Here is a 17,158-nt window from a genome sequence, read left to right on the forward strand (position 1 = left end):
AGTTTTGAGGAAGATACAAATGACATATGAAGGTCACCAGACAACAAGGAAAAATATAGAAACTATATAGCCCATGACCAAATACTTAGCCCAAATTTTAAAATAAGGTACCATAAACACCTCAGAAAAGAAAAAGAAAAAATTCAGACTTCTTCTCTGGCATGAAGAGAGGGCCAAAACATTTAGGGGAGATTTTCCAGATTGTGGACACTGTGTGCCCTTAGCTCCTGTGATGTGGAAGGGATATCTGTATTTTATATCATATTTTATTTATTTCTGTATCCATAATGTTTCTCTGCAGTAGAATATGAGCTCCTTGAGGATAGGTAATATTTCATTTTTGTTCTTATAAGCCCATTACCTATTATAGTACCTGGCCCAAAGTAATATTTCAATTGATTCATAAATCTCCCTACTTGAATATTGCTAGACTTCTTTGCCTCCAGATAAACTAGCCGTGCTCTCTTTATCTGCTTTAGCCAATTACCACACTGATAGTTTCAAAGTAAGCATGTTTCACAAATACCCTACTGTGAGTGAAATGTTGGCATTCCACTTAGCTCAAATCAGAGGAAAGTTGATTGATACATATCAATTTTGATGATATTTGACACCATCGAAGGTTGCCAAATATGGTATATTTTAAGGTGGCAAAATTTGTTTTTCTAAACCAGTAGGACCTATGGGGTCTGAATGCAAACAACTAAGCAAATGGATTATCACGTATCATGATAAGAAAAGGAAAACGGAATTGTTCACGCCTTCGGAATATTGTCAAGGCTTGTTTCATTTGACCTGAATGAGCTATTGAGCCATTGCTAGTGACAGCATCCCTTCTGCATACCCAAGACCCTAACACGTGGGTCATGTCAGTTCTTCATCCTTCTGTCGATATTCCCCATTCCGCCCTCTCTGTTTATATTATGCCTTTCAAATCTTCATTATGAGCTCGCTGGGCAAGAACTGGCCTCAAGCTCTTTATGGAGTGTCATCAGTGCTAAATGAAGGCTAACTAATGCTGATAGTGTCAGCACAAATGAATGTACAATTAGGAAAAAAACCCTAAAACCCATGACAAGCATCTCACATAATTTTGAAGATGTTTGCAAACAACTAGAGTCAACACCTGTCCTAAATCCAAAGGGCAAAGCGGAAAGGTCGACCTCAGCAGTTCTAATTAGCTAAGAAGAAAGCATCAGTAATAATGATCTGCATTTCTACACTGCCTCTCATCTAGGGAATCTCAAAATGCTGGATAAATATTAATTATGCCTGATGGCACTCCAGTGGGACTGCATAATTAGAGATACTTTTAGGGCTTTTGAGGGGACACGACCAATTGTCACTCAGGGTATTGGGATCTGCCTTCTTTTCTCTGATTGTGTTTTTAGCCCTTTCTAGTAAAACCCTAATTCAAAAGTATAAGAATTAAAAGGGTCCAATAAAGGCATTGCAATAAACTAAAGCACAATGTCTCACTTAAATCAAGCAACTTCATTCCTAATGATATCTTACGTGGTTGTTAGCAGAAGACACTTTCCTTTTTGATTCTGGGGTAATTTCTATAGCTATATAGCCTGGGAGGGGCCAGGGAAAATTTCCAGGTTAGTTATGCTTACCTTATATGATGAATAGGAAAGTGTGTCCAGAGTAATATGCTCTTTTCTTCCTTCAGTCTTTGCATAGAGAATTACATCATTTTCATGGGATTCTCCAGGGTCACAGACTCCTCCTGCACAATATAGGATTGTTAGGCTATTAATACTCATTTGCATCAATCATCACATAAAGTACAATATTAATTACAGTAGGTTGTGATTAAACTATGGCCTAAAAGAAAACTCGTAGAAAAGAGATGATTTACCTTTGGTCCAGAACAGGCAGCCACAGAGATAAAAAACTTGACACAAATAACTATTTGCTTATTGAGATTGGAAGAATAATCCGCTATTAATAAGTAGTGTTATTATCTTCACATTTCAGCCTACCTGAAAAAGACCTGTTCAACTTTTTTACTAAACTGTTTTTTTGGTTATGTTTTAGGTCTTTGCTGCTAAAAGTCCAAAGCCCAGGAACTATTATCATAATATTGCACTTTGTTTTCCTTTCCAAAGAATTTCATAAACATTAGCTTTCCCTCAAAATGTAGAGTAACAATAAGATTCTGTTTTAGAATATAGTGGAGAATTCTACCAAAACCATTGCTCTACTTTGGAGAGAGTTATTTTTCAGAGAATTTTCACATTTATTATCTTTTCCAGGATGGTTCTTAGAGAATTGTTTTATAAAATCATGAAAATGCAGATTATATAAATAAAATTTATGTCTTATTAAACAAAATTAAATAAATCATCATATAAATCAAGTTATCATTAGAGAGGCAACTTGATATAGAAAACCAGGAAAGACTAAATTTAAATACTGAGAAATATTAGTCATATGAAAGCAAATGAGTCTCATTATTGTTCTGGGCCTCAGTAAATGCCTTTAAATTGCAATTTGCTCTGGTGGTGATGATACTATAGAATGTTAGTGTATCTTTGTATCATCCAATAGCCATAGTCCTAAAAAGCAAGTGTAAGAAGAAAGGTAGTATCTATCATTCTATTTACAGAAGGGAAAATGGAGAATGAATGGGAAGTAACTTCCTATAGACATACAATATCTCCTAACAATCAATATCCATCTTGTAAGTGTTTACAGTGGGCCAGGCATTTTACTAATAGCTAGGAAAACAGATTTCAAAAAAATCAAAATAGTTCTCACTTTCAAGAAGTCCATATTCTTTTTTATAAGGGGACATCAAAAAATCAGGAATTATTTGTTGGGAGACAGGAAGATAAAGCAGGTTGGGGAGGTCCATGCTTTGAACTCGGAAAGGATTTTAATAGGTAGAAGGAAGCAGTCAGTATATCTCAGAAATATTGGGGGATGTAGCTTGATGAAGGGCATGAAGACAGAAGGTGGAATGATGTATATGTGGAACTAGAAAATAAGTATATTTGGTTGGAAGGTTGAGTATATGAAAGAGAGTTATATTTAAAAATCCTGTAAAGATGGGCAGGAGCAAGATTGGAAAGGACTCTGATTGTCAAAGAGAAGGTTCTGTATTTTGTGCTACAGGCAATGGGGAGTCATGAGAGGTTCTCAAGCAGGGGAGTAACAGGGTCAGTTTTTGATTTAGGAATTTTTCTTGGGCAACTGTGTAGACATAGTACATTTTGTTCATATACATAGTTGATTGTAAAATAACATCTGTTGCATCAAATACATATCTAGTTCTTCAAGATATACAAAGTACTAACTTTCTAATAACCTTGTGAAATAGAAACATAAATAATATTAAATACATTTAACAGATAAGGGGACAAGTCCAAAGGGGTTAAGATACTTTCTAATGCCTGCACAGCTTCTAAGAAGCAAAGGTGGTATTTAAATCTAGTTCTTTTGACTCCAGGTACAGCAGTATCTCTACTATGCCATGCTATTAGTGGATAAGTTCGGATTACATAGCAGGGATACTAACTCCTAACCCTAGATAATTTCTCTTCTTTTTAAAATCATTTTCTGTCTCCCTTAGAATCTATACAAAGTAATGACTAATGCAGAAGAATGGTAAGGGATAGGTAATAAGGATTAAGTGATTTGTTTAGAGTCACCCAGCAAGGAAGTATGAGAGGTCAGATTTGATCCCAGGTCTTCATGTCCTCAGGTGTTCTGTAGATATCTTTTTAATTTCTTTTTAATTATTATTTTTAACAATCATAAATGAACACAGATTAACTAGGCGAAGAAATTATAAAGACCTTAATGTTCATTACTTAAGAGTTTTTTTTAAACCCTTATCTTCTGACTTGAATTCAACACTAAGTATTGGTTCCAAAGCAGAAGTTCAGTAAAGCAGTATGGGATAGGCAATTAGGGGCAAGGGATTTTCCCAGTGTCACATGGCTAGAAGGTCCCTGAGGTCAAATTTGAATCCAGGATCTTCCATCTCTCAGTCTGGTGCTCTATCCACCAAGCCACATAGCTGCCTTTGAATAGTCTTTTTAAGGATTTAGCTATTAAACAGAAGAGAGATATAAGGTTATCACTAGCAGGGATTGTTGGACCAAGTGAGAGTTTTTAATGATAGGAGAGACATTGGAATGGTAGTAGACAGCAGGGAAGGAGTCATTGTAGAAATAAAGATCAAAGAAAAATCAGTGGGGTTGATAGTTGGAGTGAATTGCTGGAGAAATGAAGAAGGAATTAGAGTAAGAGTGTGTACCCAGGTTTGCTTCACCAAGGATTAAGGACAAGAGATATGAGTGGAGGAGAGAATCAAAGATGTTTAAGTGATATGAGGGGAGAAGAGAGAGAATTCTAAGAGAAGAGTTTGAATTTTTTTCAGTGAAATGAAGTTCTCAGCTCACAGAGTAGGGAAAAAGGGTGCATTGGGAAGTTGGAGGAGAGACGAGAACATCTGGATGAACTCCTAAGAATAGAAGAGATCAGTTATGGAAGAATATAATGTTTGCTTTGATGAAATGAGGATTAGATTAGATAATATAAAATGAATTCACATTAAACCATATAAACTTGTCATGTGTCCGGCACATGACAAGCACAATTTTTTAAATTGGGTCCAATCAGTACAGTTTTGTGATTTTTTCCCTCTAGTTCTGATCAAGAGCATATGAACAAGAGTGAAATAGGTAAATTCTGGGTATAATTAGGATTGTGGATTGGAAGAGTATGATTGGCAACTGGATAAAAATGAAATAAAATCAAAGATACATGATTGTAAAGAGTTGAGTTGTTTTTCCAATACATGGAAGAGAATTTAGACAATACAGAGGCCTTGGAAATAAATGAGAAATGGAGAACATCATTGGGAATTGTAAGACATAGAAAAGATGGAATATAAAGGATTATAATCAAATAAAAGGTTTTCAGATTTCATGAACATGGACGTTTTCTACTGGTAATGGTAAAGTCAATGGCAAAACCTTCTTTTTATGTACTAGAAGTAAAATGGAAGAGTAGATCATGGTAATTTAGTGAACCGAGGAATTGGGAAGCTAAAGTATTTGAAGGAGCATCAATATATATGTTGAGGTCCCCAATTATAAAGGCTGAAGCATAAAAGAGAGAGATTCTAAGCAAGTAACTAAACTCACTGGAGAAGAAAGGCAATATCCTGAAGATTGATTAATAACAATCAGTAAGATTTAGGTTTTGGTGATAAATTCTGATAGCATGAACCTCAAAAGAGGATGTGTTTCTTAAGGAAGAGGGTGTGGGGGGTCTGGAAGTGGTGATGAGGAGTAAAGATTGCTCTACCATGATCAGTGAGTTAGAGAGGTCATGGAATTGTAGCCAATACTGGAAAGCATGATTATGAAAGCATGTGTTGAGGGGAAGGAGACATGTTTTGAACATGTTAAAATGGAAGGAGACAAAAAAGTTTAAGATGAAGGAGATTTGTTAATTATGGAACAGGCATTCCATAGGACACAGTAGTAGCTGTAGGAAGTCTAGAGTGGGATATTATTAAGGGTTGAATTGAGGTGGAAATCTGAGTCTGAGGAACTGTTGAGTTGAGATGGGAAATAAGTTTCATATATTGACTGTCAGTTCAGGGTCATTAACTCATTAACTTACTAAGTCTACATCTCTCATAATAGAAGCCTTTCCTTGCATCAATATATGGTAGTCCAAGAAAATAAATACATTTGTCATGTATGAAAATTCTTATCTCTAGTTCTTTATCTCTCTGTCTGGGAATAGGAGGTCTCTTTCATCATCAATCTTTTGAAATAATTGCTTAGAAGTTTATTAGAGCTCTAAGGTCTTTCACTTTTCTTTCTTATTGTTATTTCCTAAATTGTCCTACTAGTTCTGCTCATTTCATTCTTCATCAATTCTTACAAATCTTCTCTTCTTTCTCTGAATCAGTCATGTTTATAATTTCTTTAGGTATGATACTATTCTATTATAATCACATGCTATTTATGCTATCCCTTTTCTTTAATATACCCTGCTATATACTATTGACTTCCAGGTAATTAAAGGAACTATATTTTTAAAGGTGAAGTTCATTTCTGATGAATGTATTTTTCTTTACCATTATCAGTTATACTAACAAAAATGCATGAGTGGAATTGTCCATATACTTTTTTTGTTTTAATATATCCATTACCCTCGAATACTAAAATTTATCATTGTTCTTCAGATTCTTTCATAACTGTCTTCCATATAAGATTATTCTTTAGTTCTTTAATATTCATAAATAGAATTATTTTTACAAAAGTTTTTTAAAATATGTATTGGGGGATAGAATGATATGGAGGACTAGAAATGGTCAATAAATCCAAAGTAGTCAATTATTTCTATTGATGTATGATTTGAATTCTTTCATCATACTCTGTTTTTCTTAATTTTATATTCAACTTATTTTGTATTACTAAATAAACATTAACTCAACACAGAGGGAAACAACTCAGGAATACATTGGGTGATAAAGGAAGATTAATATGGAATTAAAATTGTGCCTCGATCAATCCAAACAAGGAAAGATCCTTGCCAATAATCAAGGGTTGAGTGCTTTATTTCCTTATGCTTTATTTCCTTATTGGATGGAAAATATCACTGTCAGCAAGGCATCTGTGGGGACTTTGGGTTTAGAGGGCATCTAATGTCAACGGCATACTTTTTGATGGTCAATCACTGATACCAAGTCTACTGAAGATGTCCTGTTGCTATAGCAACTGTTACTTAGATACATTCCTAATTGGTGTTGGCAGAAAAATAGAGTTCTTGCTTGGAAGTGATTTTGCTTCTGAATGCAAAATGATTTATCTAGAATATAAGTATCTTAGCAAATAATTTTTACTAGAAGACAGATGTACTGCCCATTTGAAGATGTATTGCCCATTCAAAGGACCATATGGACCCTGCCCAACTGTTGAGAATCTTTTACAGTCATTCAATACCAACTGAAGTATCAAAATACTTTGAAATAAACTTGTTAGGAATTAAAATATAAAATAATCTCTAAATTTAGCTGAGTTAATCAAACCAATGACATCAATAAAATATTATGGCAAAATATATGAGCTTCAAGGAATTTACTTTGATAACTTTGAAAAAGAGGGAAAAAAAGGCTTATATGGGATGTGGTTAGCTAATTATGCTAATTGTTTGAATGTTATTAGGTTGTAGCTAGACTCAGGCAAGGTAAAAGCCTTGAATAGGGGAAAAGAGCCTTGGGCTTGAAGTCAAGACTCAAGAGACTAGCATTTGAGTTCCAGACTATTAGCTTTGCCACTTATATAACCTTGAATCAATCACTTTACCTTTATAGGCTCAGTTTCCTTTTATGTAAAATTACAGTGGTTATCAAGATTATGTTTGCTAGCTTTAATACTCTGGAGAGTATATTCATGGACAGATAACATCACAAAGGCAAACAGGCATATGTGTATATGCAGAACATCCCCCAAATCTAAGAGCAATTAAATCTCAATAAATAAAAACACATACATACATTCATCATTGCCTTTTTTTGAAAACAGGATTACTGAGAGTGTTTGACTTCTAGGGAAGAATGAATGAAAAAGTCCTTTGGTATAATGCAGTAGTTTTTGTTTAAGGCCCTGCCTCTGACTTGCCTTCTCTGTTTGTTCTCACTGAGCCTCCTTTTCCTGATCAGCTTTCATGTGCTATGTTTCTTTGCATTTCAGAATGATGACAGAGTCATACTTCCTTCATGACTCTTCTGTCCATCCTGCTTCTCAATTAACTAAATGTTACTTATCACATAGTGCCTCCTTAGGTATCCCACTAACATTAATCTATTTGCCTAGACAAATGCAGCTATGATTATGTAAGTCCAGTAATGTTGTAGTCACAAAGATAATATTAAAGACTTTCTTTTAGTGAATTTATCCTGTTATGGATTATGGCTCACTAGTGATCCTCTTGAATCCCTCCAAGAAAATAGATGTTTGGGGGTCTAAGTACCAAAAAGAATCTTGGATCTTATTATTTCTTTGTGTAACTTTAATTTGAGCTAACTCCCAAAGAACCTAATAGGCTTTTGATCCTGATTCATCAGTTAATAGGTAAGGAAACCAAGATCCAGATTATGTGTTTTTCCCAGGGTCACAAAGGAATAAATAACAGAGAATGGAATTGAGACCATGTCTCTCATCTCCAGAGTTCCCTATATATTACACAACCCCCTTCATTCAGGTGGTTTCTGCATTTATTAACTTTATAAGTCATCTAGAATCTTCTTCAATTTATTTTTTAAAATACATTCTGATGTCTTTTTTTTCATATTATTGTCACTACCATAAGCCTTTCCCCAATGAATTTTTTCCTGTGATAAGTAAAAATAATTGAAGAAAAATATCCTGTAGGAAGACTAATATATAATGCATACAATAATTTGTCCTAAAAGAATATGGAATACAATAGAAAACAGGGTGATAAAGAGGAAAAAGTGATACAGTCAGAAGATCTGGGTTCCAATACCTGTTCTGCCACTTACTATTCCTTGTGACTTTAGACAAGTTATCTGAATTGTCAAATTTTTCTCATATGTAAAATGAAGGAATTGGATTTGATGACCTCTATAGTTCCTTCCAATTCTAAATTTGTGGTCCTATAAGTTTCCTCATTATGGAGTTTATTTCCTAATCTTTTTTCCTGGATTCTTCATTAATTTTGACCTTTTAATTTATATTGTAACAGTGAGAATATTGATTTCTTGCTTCTGTTTAATTTGCTTTGTGTGAGTTCATCCAAAGCTTTAGAATTCTCAGGACAAAATAATTTCTTAATGTAAAATAATATTTTATTATATTCAAAATCTAAGGTGTTTTCAGCTATTGTCAAATTGATGGGCATCTACTTTATTTGTGTTATCATGAAGAGGAGTTCTGAATATTTCAAAATATACTGGAGCTTCATTTTAATCTTGGGCCTCCTTGGGATATATGCTTAATGGTTATACCACCTGGCTAAAGAGCATGAAGAATTCAGCCACTTTTCTTACATAATTTCAAAATGAAAATTTTAATTATTTGACCACTTGATAGCTCCACCAATTATTGATCAGGGAGATTGAATTCCCAAAAGTCCCTTGACTGACTGATGCCATTTTTTTTATCACTTTTGCCAATTTTGCAAGATGAGGATCGAAATCAATGACTTGTTTTACTAATTAGATTTTTTATTATTAACAATATGTGGAGCATGTTTTATTGGAATCACTGATAGTAATTCTTTTGAAAACCATTCCTTTGATTACTAACCTATGGTGGCATGGCATTTGGCAATTCATCTTGATTTTATAAATTCTGATCATTATTCATCAAAACATCATTATCACACTGGTTAGAAAATATGTTGTATTCCTCCCTTCTCAAAACTTGTTTGCCTAAAACCTGAGAGAAGTTTATTATGTATCAAAAGATGTAATAATGTCTCCAGTTACATAGTGATCATGAAAACTCATATTTTAGCTGACGAGATAAAAATGTCAAAATGAGAATAAATAGACTTTGCATTACCAATTTTTATCTGTGCCTGCTGTATTATTTCAGAGTCACCTCATTTTAGGCATTTGGTCTATACTCATAGCAATATAGGACATATTTTGTGGATATGATGATCATAGCTCATAAAGACAATTCTAAATGATGGGTCCTGGGGGAAAAATCCAAACTGAAACAAAATGCTTTTTTCAGAAATGTAATTTAGCATAGAGTTAATAATGAACCATTATCAATAAATGAGCACTGAGGAAGATGAAGGTCACAATTAAAATGAGTCCACGCTAATAAAAGAATATAAATGTCTATGAATAAATGTGACTTATGAATAATATCACTTATTGACTTCATTTTCTGCTTGTTTATGAACATGTTCTGTATTAGTAGATACTATGTTCTTTTAAAAAGAACTAATGGTTAAAAAGTCTAAAAGAAATCCAGAAACTCCCCTTTGCCCTAAAAAGTGACAGAAGAGAAAAGATCTTTGGTTGAAGGGACATTAAAACACTACATAATTTATCTAAAGAACTCCTAGGGAGTGGATGCATCATTCTTGTGAAGGTGCAGGGACATGAGTTCCTATGGAAAACTGGAATTTTTTCTTGTCCTTCATATAAATATGATACACAATGAAGAAAAATTGAAGACTTAAGGATCTTTTACTTGGTAAGTGCAAGCCCTTATTTTTAAATTGAAACGTATCTTAATGATAAATTTTAAAAGATGATAAATGTACTCTTGAGAAAAACTTCAAGAGTATGATTGATATAAAACAATCAACTAAGTTTTTTTAGAACATACTATAGTGAAATTCAACAACTATTTGTTAATTATTTACATTAGTTCTGACATACAACTGTGTGACTTTAGGTGTCGTGTACATTTCTCTGACTGAGTTTCCTCATTTATAAAATGGTAATAATCTTGTTTGCACAGGCTATGTTATCAGGTTGTAAAGTTTTGCCATTCCATCATTCAGTTATGTCCCATTCTTCTTGATTCCATATGAGGTTTCTTTGCAAAGATATTCACTGAGGCTTGCCATTTTCTTCTACAGAGGATTAAGGCAAACAAAGGTTAAGTGACTTGCCCAGGATCACATAGCTAGTGAGTGTATGAGACTGAATTTGAACCCCCAACTCCAGACCCAGTGCTCTTTGCACTGAACCATTGCTGCCTTGAGGCAGCATGTTATCAAAGATAATTTATAAGATGAAAGGGAAATGAGAAACATTAGTAAGCCTATAAGTGATCCAGAAGGAAGATGATCTATTTATTGAGTAAGAATGAGGGACAGCAGAATCTTGGTTCCCTTAAGATAATCAAAGGCTACCAATTTGATGAGGGCATGCTTTATGGAGAGTAGTAGAGGTGGTGTCTCATTAGTTAGATGGTTCTAAACTTACTGGATCATTAATGGTTTCATTGTGTCATTGAAAATGATCTCCAGTACAGTGCCCCACAGACATGTGTTTGGCACTGTGCTATTTAAGACTTTCATGAGTGACGCAGATAAAAGAGTAGACTACATCCATATGCAATTTGCAGATGGCAGATGAGAAAAAGTTTGATGTGCTAGAACACTGTTCTGAACCAAACTAGATGAAATACAACAGGTATAGATACTGTTTTATATTTGGATTAAAAATTAATCTCATAAATACAAAATAGGGGAGGGAGACAAATTATATAGCATTTTGTCTAAAAACAATTTGATTATTAGTGAATGACAATCTCAAATTGACTAAACACTATAATTTGAACTCCTCCCCCACCCCCAGAACTGATAGAGTCTTAGGCTCCAAGATGAAGGTCTTGAAATAGTCTTCCTTGGTCAGACCACATATGGAATACTATGTTTGTGTATACAAGTAATTTTAGGAATCACATCAATAATCCAGAGAACATCCAAAGAAAATCAACAGGAAGGGTGAGAGGATACATACTCCCACCATCTGAGGTTTAAGAGAAGGATATAGATTATTTAGCATTGTAAACAATAGGAACATGACAGCTGTCTTAATATATTTGAGAGATTTTCATATATATAAAGGATTAGATTTAGAAGTGTTTGCTCCTCTGAGGGAAGAAAAAACTTCATAACAATTATAGTTAACCAAAAGTGGAATAGGAGCCCTCCCCTCCAAAGACAGTGGGCTCCTCTCATCAGAGGTCTCTAAGGAAAAGCTGGAGAAGCACTTGTCAGGAATATGTAATAGGGAATCATCTTTTTCTTCTGGTATGGGTTGGGTTAGATGATGACTGTATACCCTTCCAACTGAAATTCTATGTGAGAGAGTTATAATCTGTATCAGCAAAGGGAGCACCAATATTGGTGAAGCCAAAGACCATTTGAAATGGCAATGAGCTAGATTTTTTGTGGGGCAAAATATAGCAGCAAAACAATCAGGCTTTGTTGCTTGTGGATATGCACAATAAAAACTGGAATCTGGACTGGATAGATGGATATCCTGTAATCTTAAACTATAACTCAAATGCTATTTCCAAAAGTACAAGAGTTTTTCTACTAACTAAGCGCACATATTTTAGCTTAATTCCTCATTTTGTTCCATCCAACCCCGCATCCCCATATTGAATAATTTGTCAATCTTGTTGATTCTGCCTCCATAATACCTCATATTGATTGTCCCCTTATCTACACTCAGGGAGTGGAGGCCTAGTTCAGGATCTCATCACCTATCATTAGATTATTGCCATCATCATTCAATTTGTCAACCTGCTTCTGTTTTTTTCCCCAAAAACAACCTATTCTGCAAAAAGTTACAAATTGATTTTTTATTCTCCCCTGAATTTTAGTCCTATATTTCCAATCATCTGATGTATAGATTTATCTGAATTGCCTACCAGCACCTCATATCCAATGTCTTAAACTAAATACCCTATAAAAACCCCTGAAGCAATTTCTTCACTTCTCTATTTTGATGGCGCAATTCTTTACTCAGTCACTCAAGCTTCATTATCTTTGATTCTTCCCTTTCTGTACTTCCTCTACATCTAGCCAGTTGCTAAAATCCCTTAAATTCTATATTTGCTATATTTCACATCCATTTTTTCCTTCCAAATCAAACTACTATATATTATATCTTACTTAGACTATGAAAATGTCTCATTAACTGTTATTCCCTGTATGGGGATTTCTCTTTTCTAATTCACCCTGCATACCACAACCAAAGTCATCTTCTCAATGCCAAAATCATAGTACTTTGCTGCATGAAAACATTTAGGGCTTACCCAGTAATTCCAATATTAAATAGAAAATCTTTGGTTTTGCATTCAAAATATACATTTTTCTACCTGCAATTCAAAATTCTGAAATCTGGCTTCAACCTCTCTTTCCAGGCTTCTCTAATACTATTCTCCTTCATAATTTGAGCTCATTGTGAGTAGAGATTGTTTTATTCTTTGTACTTATATCCCCAGCACATAGCCTAGGGCCAGACACAGAGTAAGCACTCAAAGACTTGTTGATTGACATTCTAATTCTACACTTTAGGAAAATGAGACTACTATTCATGTTTTCTTGCCATCTTCCATTCTGAACATTTACATGCTCCAAGTTTGAAACATACTTTCTCTATATATACCTCTTTTAAAATGAGTCTCTTCTTTCAAGTCCCAGACCTTGGATCCCCTCTTCTATGAAGCCTCCTCTCTTGCTCCTTTCCTGAATCTCTTCATTGCACTTGAAACTCTAAATATTTTATACTTATTTGTAGGTGTATCTTGTCCCACTACTATGTTATAAACCAGAAAAGGCTACCTACTTTTTATCATCTTTGTATTCTGAATACCTCAAACAATGATTTATCTTTGGTAAGCGTTCAATAAATGTTGGTTGAATTGAAATGACATTTGGAAGGTAACATAACAACTGTCCTCAAGGAATTGATAATATGGTAAGATTAGATAGATAAAAAATACATCTTATATTCTTGCTTTGTATCATACTTAAGTGTATACTTCTCTGCCAAATACTGTGGGATAAACAAAATAAATATTAGACACAGTAACTGTACTCAGAGAGTTTTTAATTTACTAGGAAGATACCACAAAAATACATGAAACAAAGAGAAAATGACTAAGGACCATATCATGTGGGCATGGCTACACTAGGAAAGAGAAAGAAGAGATCAGTGTGGATTAGAATGGTCAAAAAGGGATTAATTAAAAAAAGAAGAACCTGAAATGGACTTTTGCAGACGGGATGGATTTACATTAGATGGAGAGGAGAAAGGTGTACACTGCAAATGTATCAAACAGCATGGACCAAAGTAGACCATGCAGAGAGAACAGAGGATGTGGGAGGAACGAAAGGTGGGGACTGCTTGACTAAACTGGCCACATGTTGAAAGAATATTCATTGGAAAAAAAGGATTTGTGCTTCAGTCCTTTCAATTGTGACTCACTCTTTGAGATAACCCTGCTTGGGGATTTCTTGGCAAAGATACGGGATTGATTTGCTTTTATTTATCCAGTTCAATTCACAGATGAAGAAACTGAGGCAAAGAAGGTGAAGTGACTTGCTCAAGATCATATGGCTAATAAGTGTCAGATTTGAACTCAGGAAGATTCATCTTCTTGACTGTTCTATCTATTTACTCTACCTAGCTACCTCCCAAAAGGAGTATTAAGGTCAACATATCTCTGATGTGGATTAAGCTAACCTGATATTTTCTCAGGATACTTAGAATAATAATATACAACAGAATTCATGATAACAAAGTCCTACCCAAATGTGAATCTCTGACAAGTAAATCTTCTAGTCACCATTGAGAGGACTATAGTGATGGCCTCCCATGGCTGTACATTCCATTTTTAAAAAAGACAGCCATAATTATTGATTGTTCCCTATAATAACTCAAACTACTCCATCCCCCCTAAGTGCTACTCCTTAGACCTATTTATGTATTCAGCGTCAAAATACTGATGTATAATAATACTTTAAATATTTGGAGTCTGCTATAATTTCTCCTTCCCTTCTCCATCTTTCTTCACTAAAAATGAAAATTATATTTAGGTCAGTATAAGGCTTTAAGGGATATATATAACAATTAGGAACTATATTTTCCTGACGGTTTCACTATTTAGGTTAATTTAGATTAATTTGGACTGGTCTCTCTTACTCAGTAACCTACTATACAAAGAATGTGTATATTATATTGTTACAATTTTGGTATGAGAAATAGAAACAAATTATAACAGTAACAGTCATGTTTAAAATGGGGCAAAAACTTAAATGCAACTAGCATGCCTGGTATATATTACAACATTGACTATTTCCAGGAATCATTTTGAATAAACTTATACTTAGGTTGAGATTTGGATTTTTAAATTCAATGAATGACATTTCAATGTTCAAATTATTTAAGAGTCAAAGCTGTATATTGCTATTCAAGGCAGGCACCTCAAATTTTGTTTTTATAGTCTGCTTTCAAAACACACAGCCTTCATTCTATAAACTAGAGAATGCCTGGAGAGGTGAAGATGAAATAAATGAGATGGTTAGAGAGGCTGTGCTGATGTCTAGACAACAGGCATGTTTGTCCTATTGGAATGAAAACGTCTATCATAAGTTCAGAAGGTGAACAAAATTTATTTCCTGTTACTCTTCCAAGTGTTGCCAGGCTGAGAAAAGTTCATCCCTGTTTCCTGTGCTTTCCTGGTCACTCAACAAAGTAGGTGTGGGACACCAGTAAACCCCTCTAGAATGACTTTCACTGACAAAACATGAAATTTTGTCACTATTTGTCACAATAACTCAAGGATGTCATTAATTATAATACCTACTTCCTCTATGTATTTTCCCCAATGCTTTATGTTTACATATTTTTAAGAGGATAATTTTTAACAGGATCATAGATTTAAAAGCTAGAAAAGGAGCTGGAGCAGCATGTAGTCTAAAACTCTCATTTTACTGATGAATAAACTGAGGTTCAAGGACCTTAAAATGATAACACAGGTAGTAAGCAAGAAAGTGGTATTTGAATTCAGGATCCCCTGACTCTATAACCAGCATTATTCCACTATGTTATGGAGAAAATAAGTTTGATCCAACCTTTTCTAGCATTCACAGAGATAATAAAAATACAATATGCTGCAAATAAAATTTTCAAAGCTTCTGATCTCAAAGAAGTTATGTAATAGTATTATATGCACAAAAACAAATGAATCATCTTGATGGAAGGAAATTTTGGGGGGGATTTAGTAGGGAAGGTCATATTAGGCTGGTCTGTTTTTTTTTAACATCTCTTATGTCATTATTTCTGCTTTTCCCATTGGATGAAAAGACTATTAATGTATTTTGCACTATCAGAATGATGACACACAAGGGCTAGTACTCTTTGTAGATGAGAGAAGAGTAGGACTGGTTACTGGCAAATGTCACCATTATATTCCCTCTTTTGACCATCAGGTTTATTGCTTAAATTTTATGAGTATTCCCTTTCCTACCGAAGATATTTAAAACAATCAAATATCCCTAGGAATGAATTCTAACCCAAGATCTGGTTGACGTTAATAAAATTATAAAAGGCATTTACTTACCCATAGTGAAGTAAAATCTCAGATTTCCATAATCTGTTGTGTCCATGTATGGAGTACATATTTTTCTCTCGCCTTCTTTTAGGAAGATCATGGATAAACCTGATTCTAAAGTTCCACATTCATTGCCAATGACAGCTCCCAAGATATCCCATCTTAAAAGAGAACAAAAGATTTGTTAGATAAAAGATAGGTAAAACAAATCTATAACAAATAGAATTGTCTATCTTACTCAAGGGTAATCTCAAAAATGAAGAGTCAGTGAATATAAATTTTAGGAAAGGGGGCAGCTATATGGCTCAGTGGATTGACAGGCCTAGAGATGAGAGCTCCTAGGTTCAAATCTGGCCTCAGATACTTCCTAACTTAGTGACCCTGGGCAAGTCACTTAACCCCCACTGCCTAGCCCTTACAGCTCTTTTGCCTTGGAACCAATACTCGGTATTAATTCTAAGATGGAAGGTAAGGGTTGTTTTTAAACTTTAAAAAATGATAAAAAAAAAAAACAACAACAACTTGATGACCCCAGGGTCCTGATGACTGAGTTGACTGGACTTCCCATTGTAGGAAATCAAGGAAACCTTTAATCCTAAAGCTGGTTTAAAAGGTTATCAGAGGTCATTTAAACCAAAAAGAATTCAAGAATTCTATGAAGTCCAAACAATGGAAGCTTGGATGTCCAGTCTTCTATTAAACACTTTACATGATCTGAGGTAACTAAAATCTACTTTTGGGCAATTTTAGTTATTGGGAAATTGGCTAATTATCCCTAATTATTAGGAAATTATGATTATTGGCTTCCTATTGAGCCAAAAATTAAATTCTATAACTTTCACTCATTGGTCAAAGTACAAAAGTTACAAAGCTGACAGAAGAAAGTATAATACATTAATTTCATGAGAGAATATAGATTCCAAAATATCTGGACAGGCTAAAAAGAAGATGGGTCAATAACATTAAATGAAAAATATTTGAAAAATGAAAAATGAAATAATAATGAAAATGAAAAATGAAATTAAATTAAAATGAAAAAAATATTAAGGGCTTACTAT

The 17,158-nt window shown here is 34.1% G+C and overlaps 1 protein-coding gene across 1 annotated transcript in view; it reads right to left on the minus strand.

The window, feature by feature from the left end:
- Positions 1–17,158, minus strand: part of RELN (reelin) — a 539,202-nt gene that overhangs the window by 201,519 nt on the left and 320,525 nt on the right. Inside the window, exons 12-13 of the mRNA XM_003342005.3 lie at positions 16,110–16,261; positions 1,620–1,732 (exon numbers count right to left, since the gene is read on the minus strand). Of these exons, the coding sequence (XP_003342053.2) occupies positions 1,620–1,732; positions 16,110–16,261 (265 nt within the window). The remainder of the gene's footprint in view (positions 1–1,619; positions 1,733–16,109; positions 16,262–17,158) is intronic.

This window comes from Monodelphis domestica, chromosome 5 (genome assembly GCF_027887165.1).
Source record: "Monodelphis domestica isolate mMonDom1 chromosome 5, mMonDom1.pri, whole genome shotgun sequence".
Lineage (NCBI taxonomy): Eukaryota > Metazoa > Chordata > Mammalia > Didelphimorphia > Didelphidae > Monodelphis > Monodelphis domestica.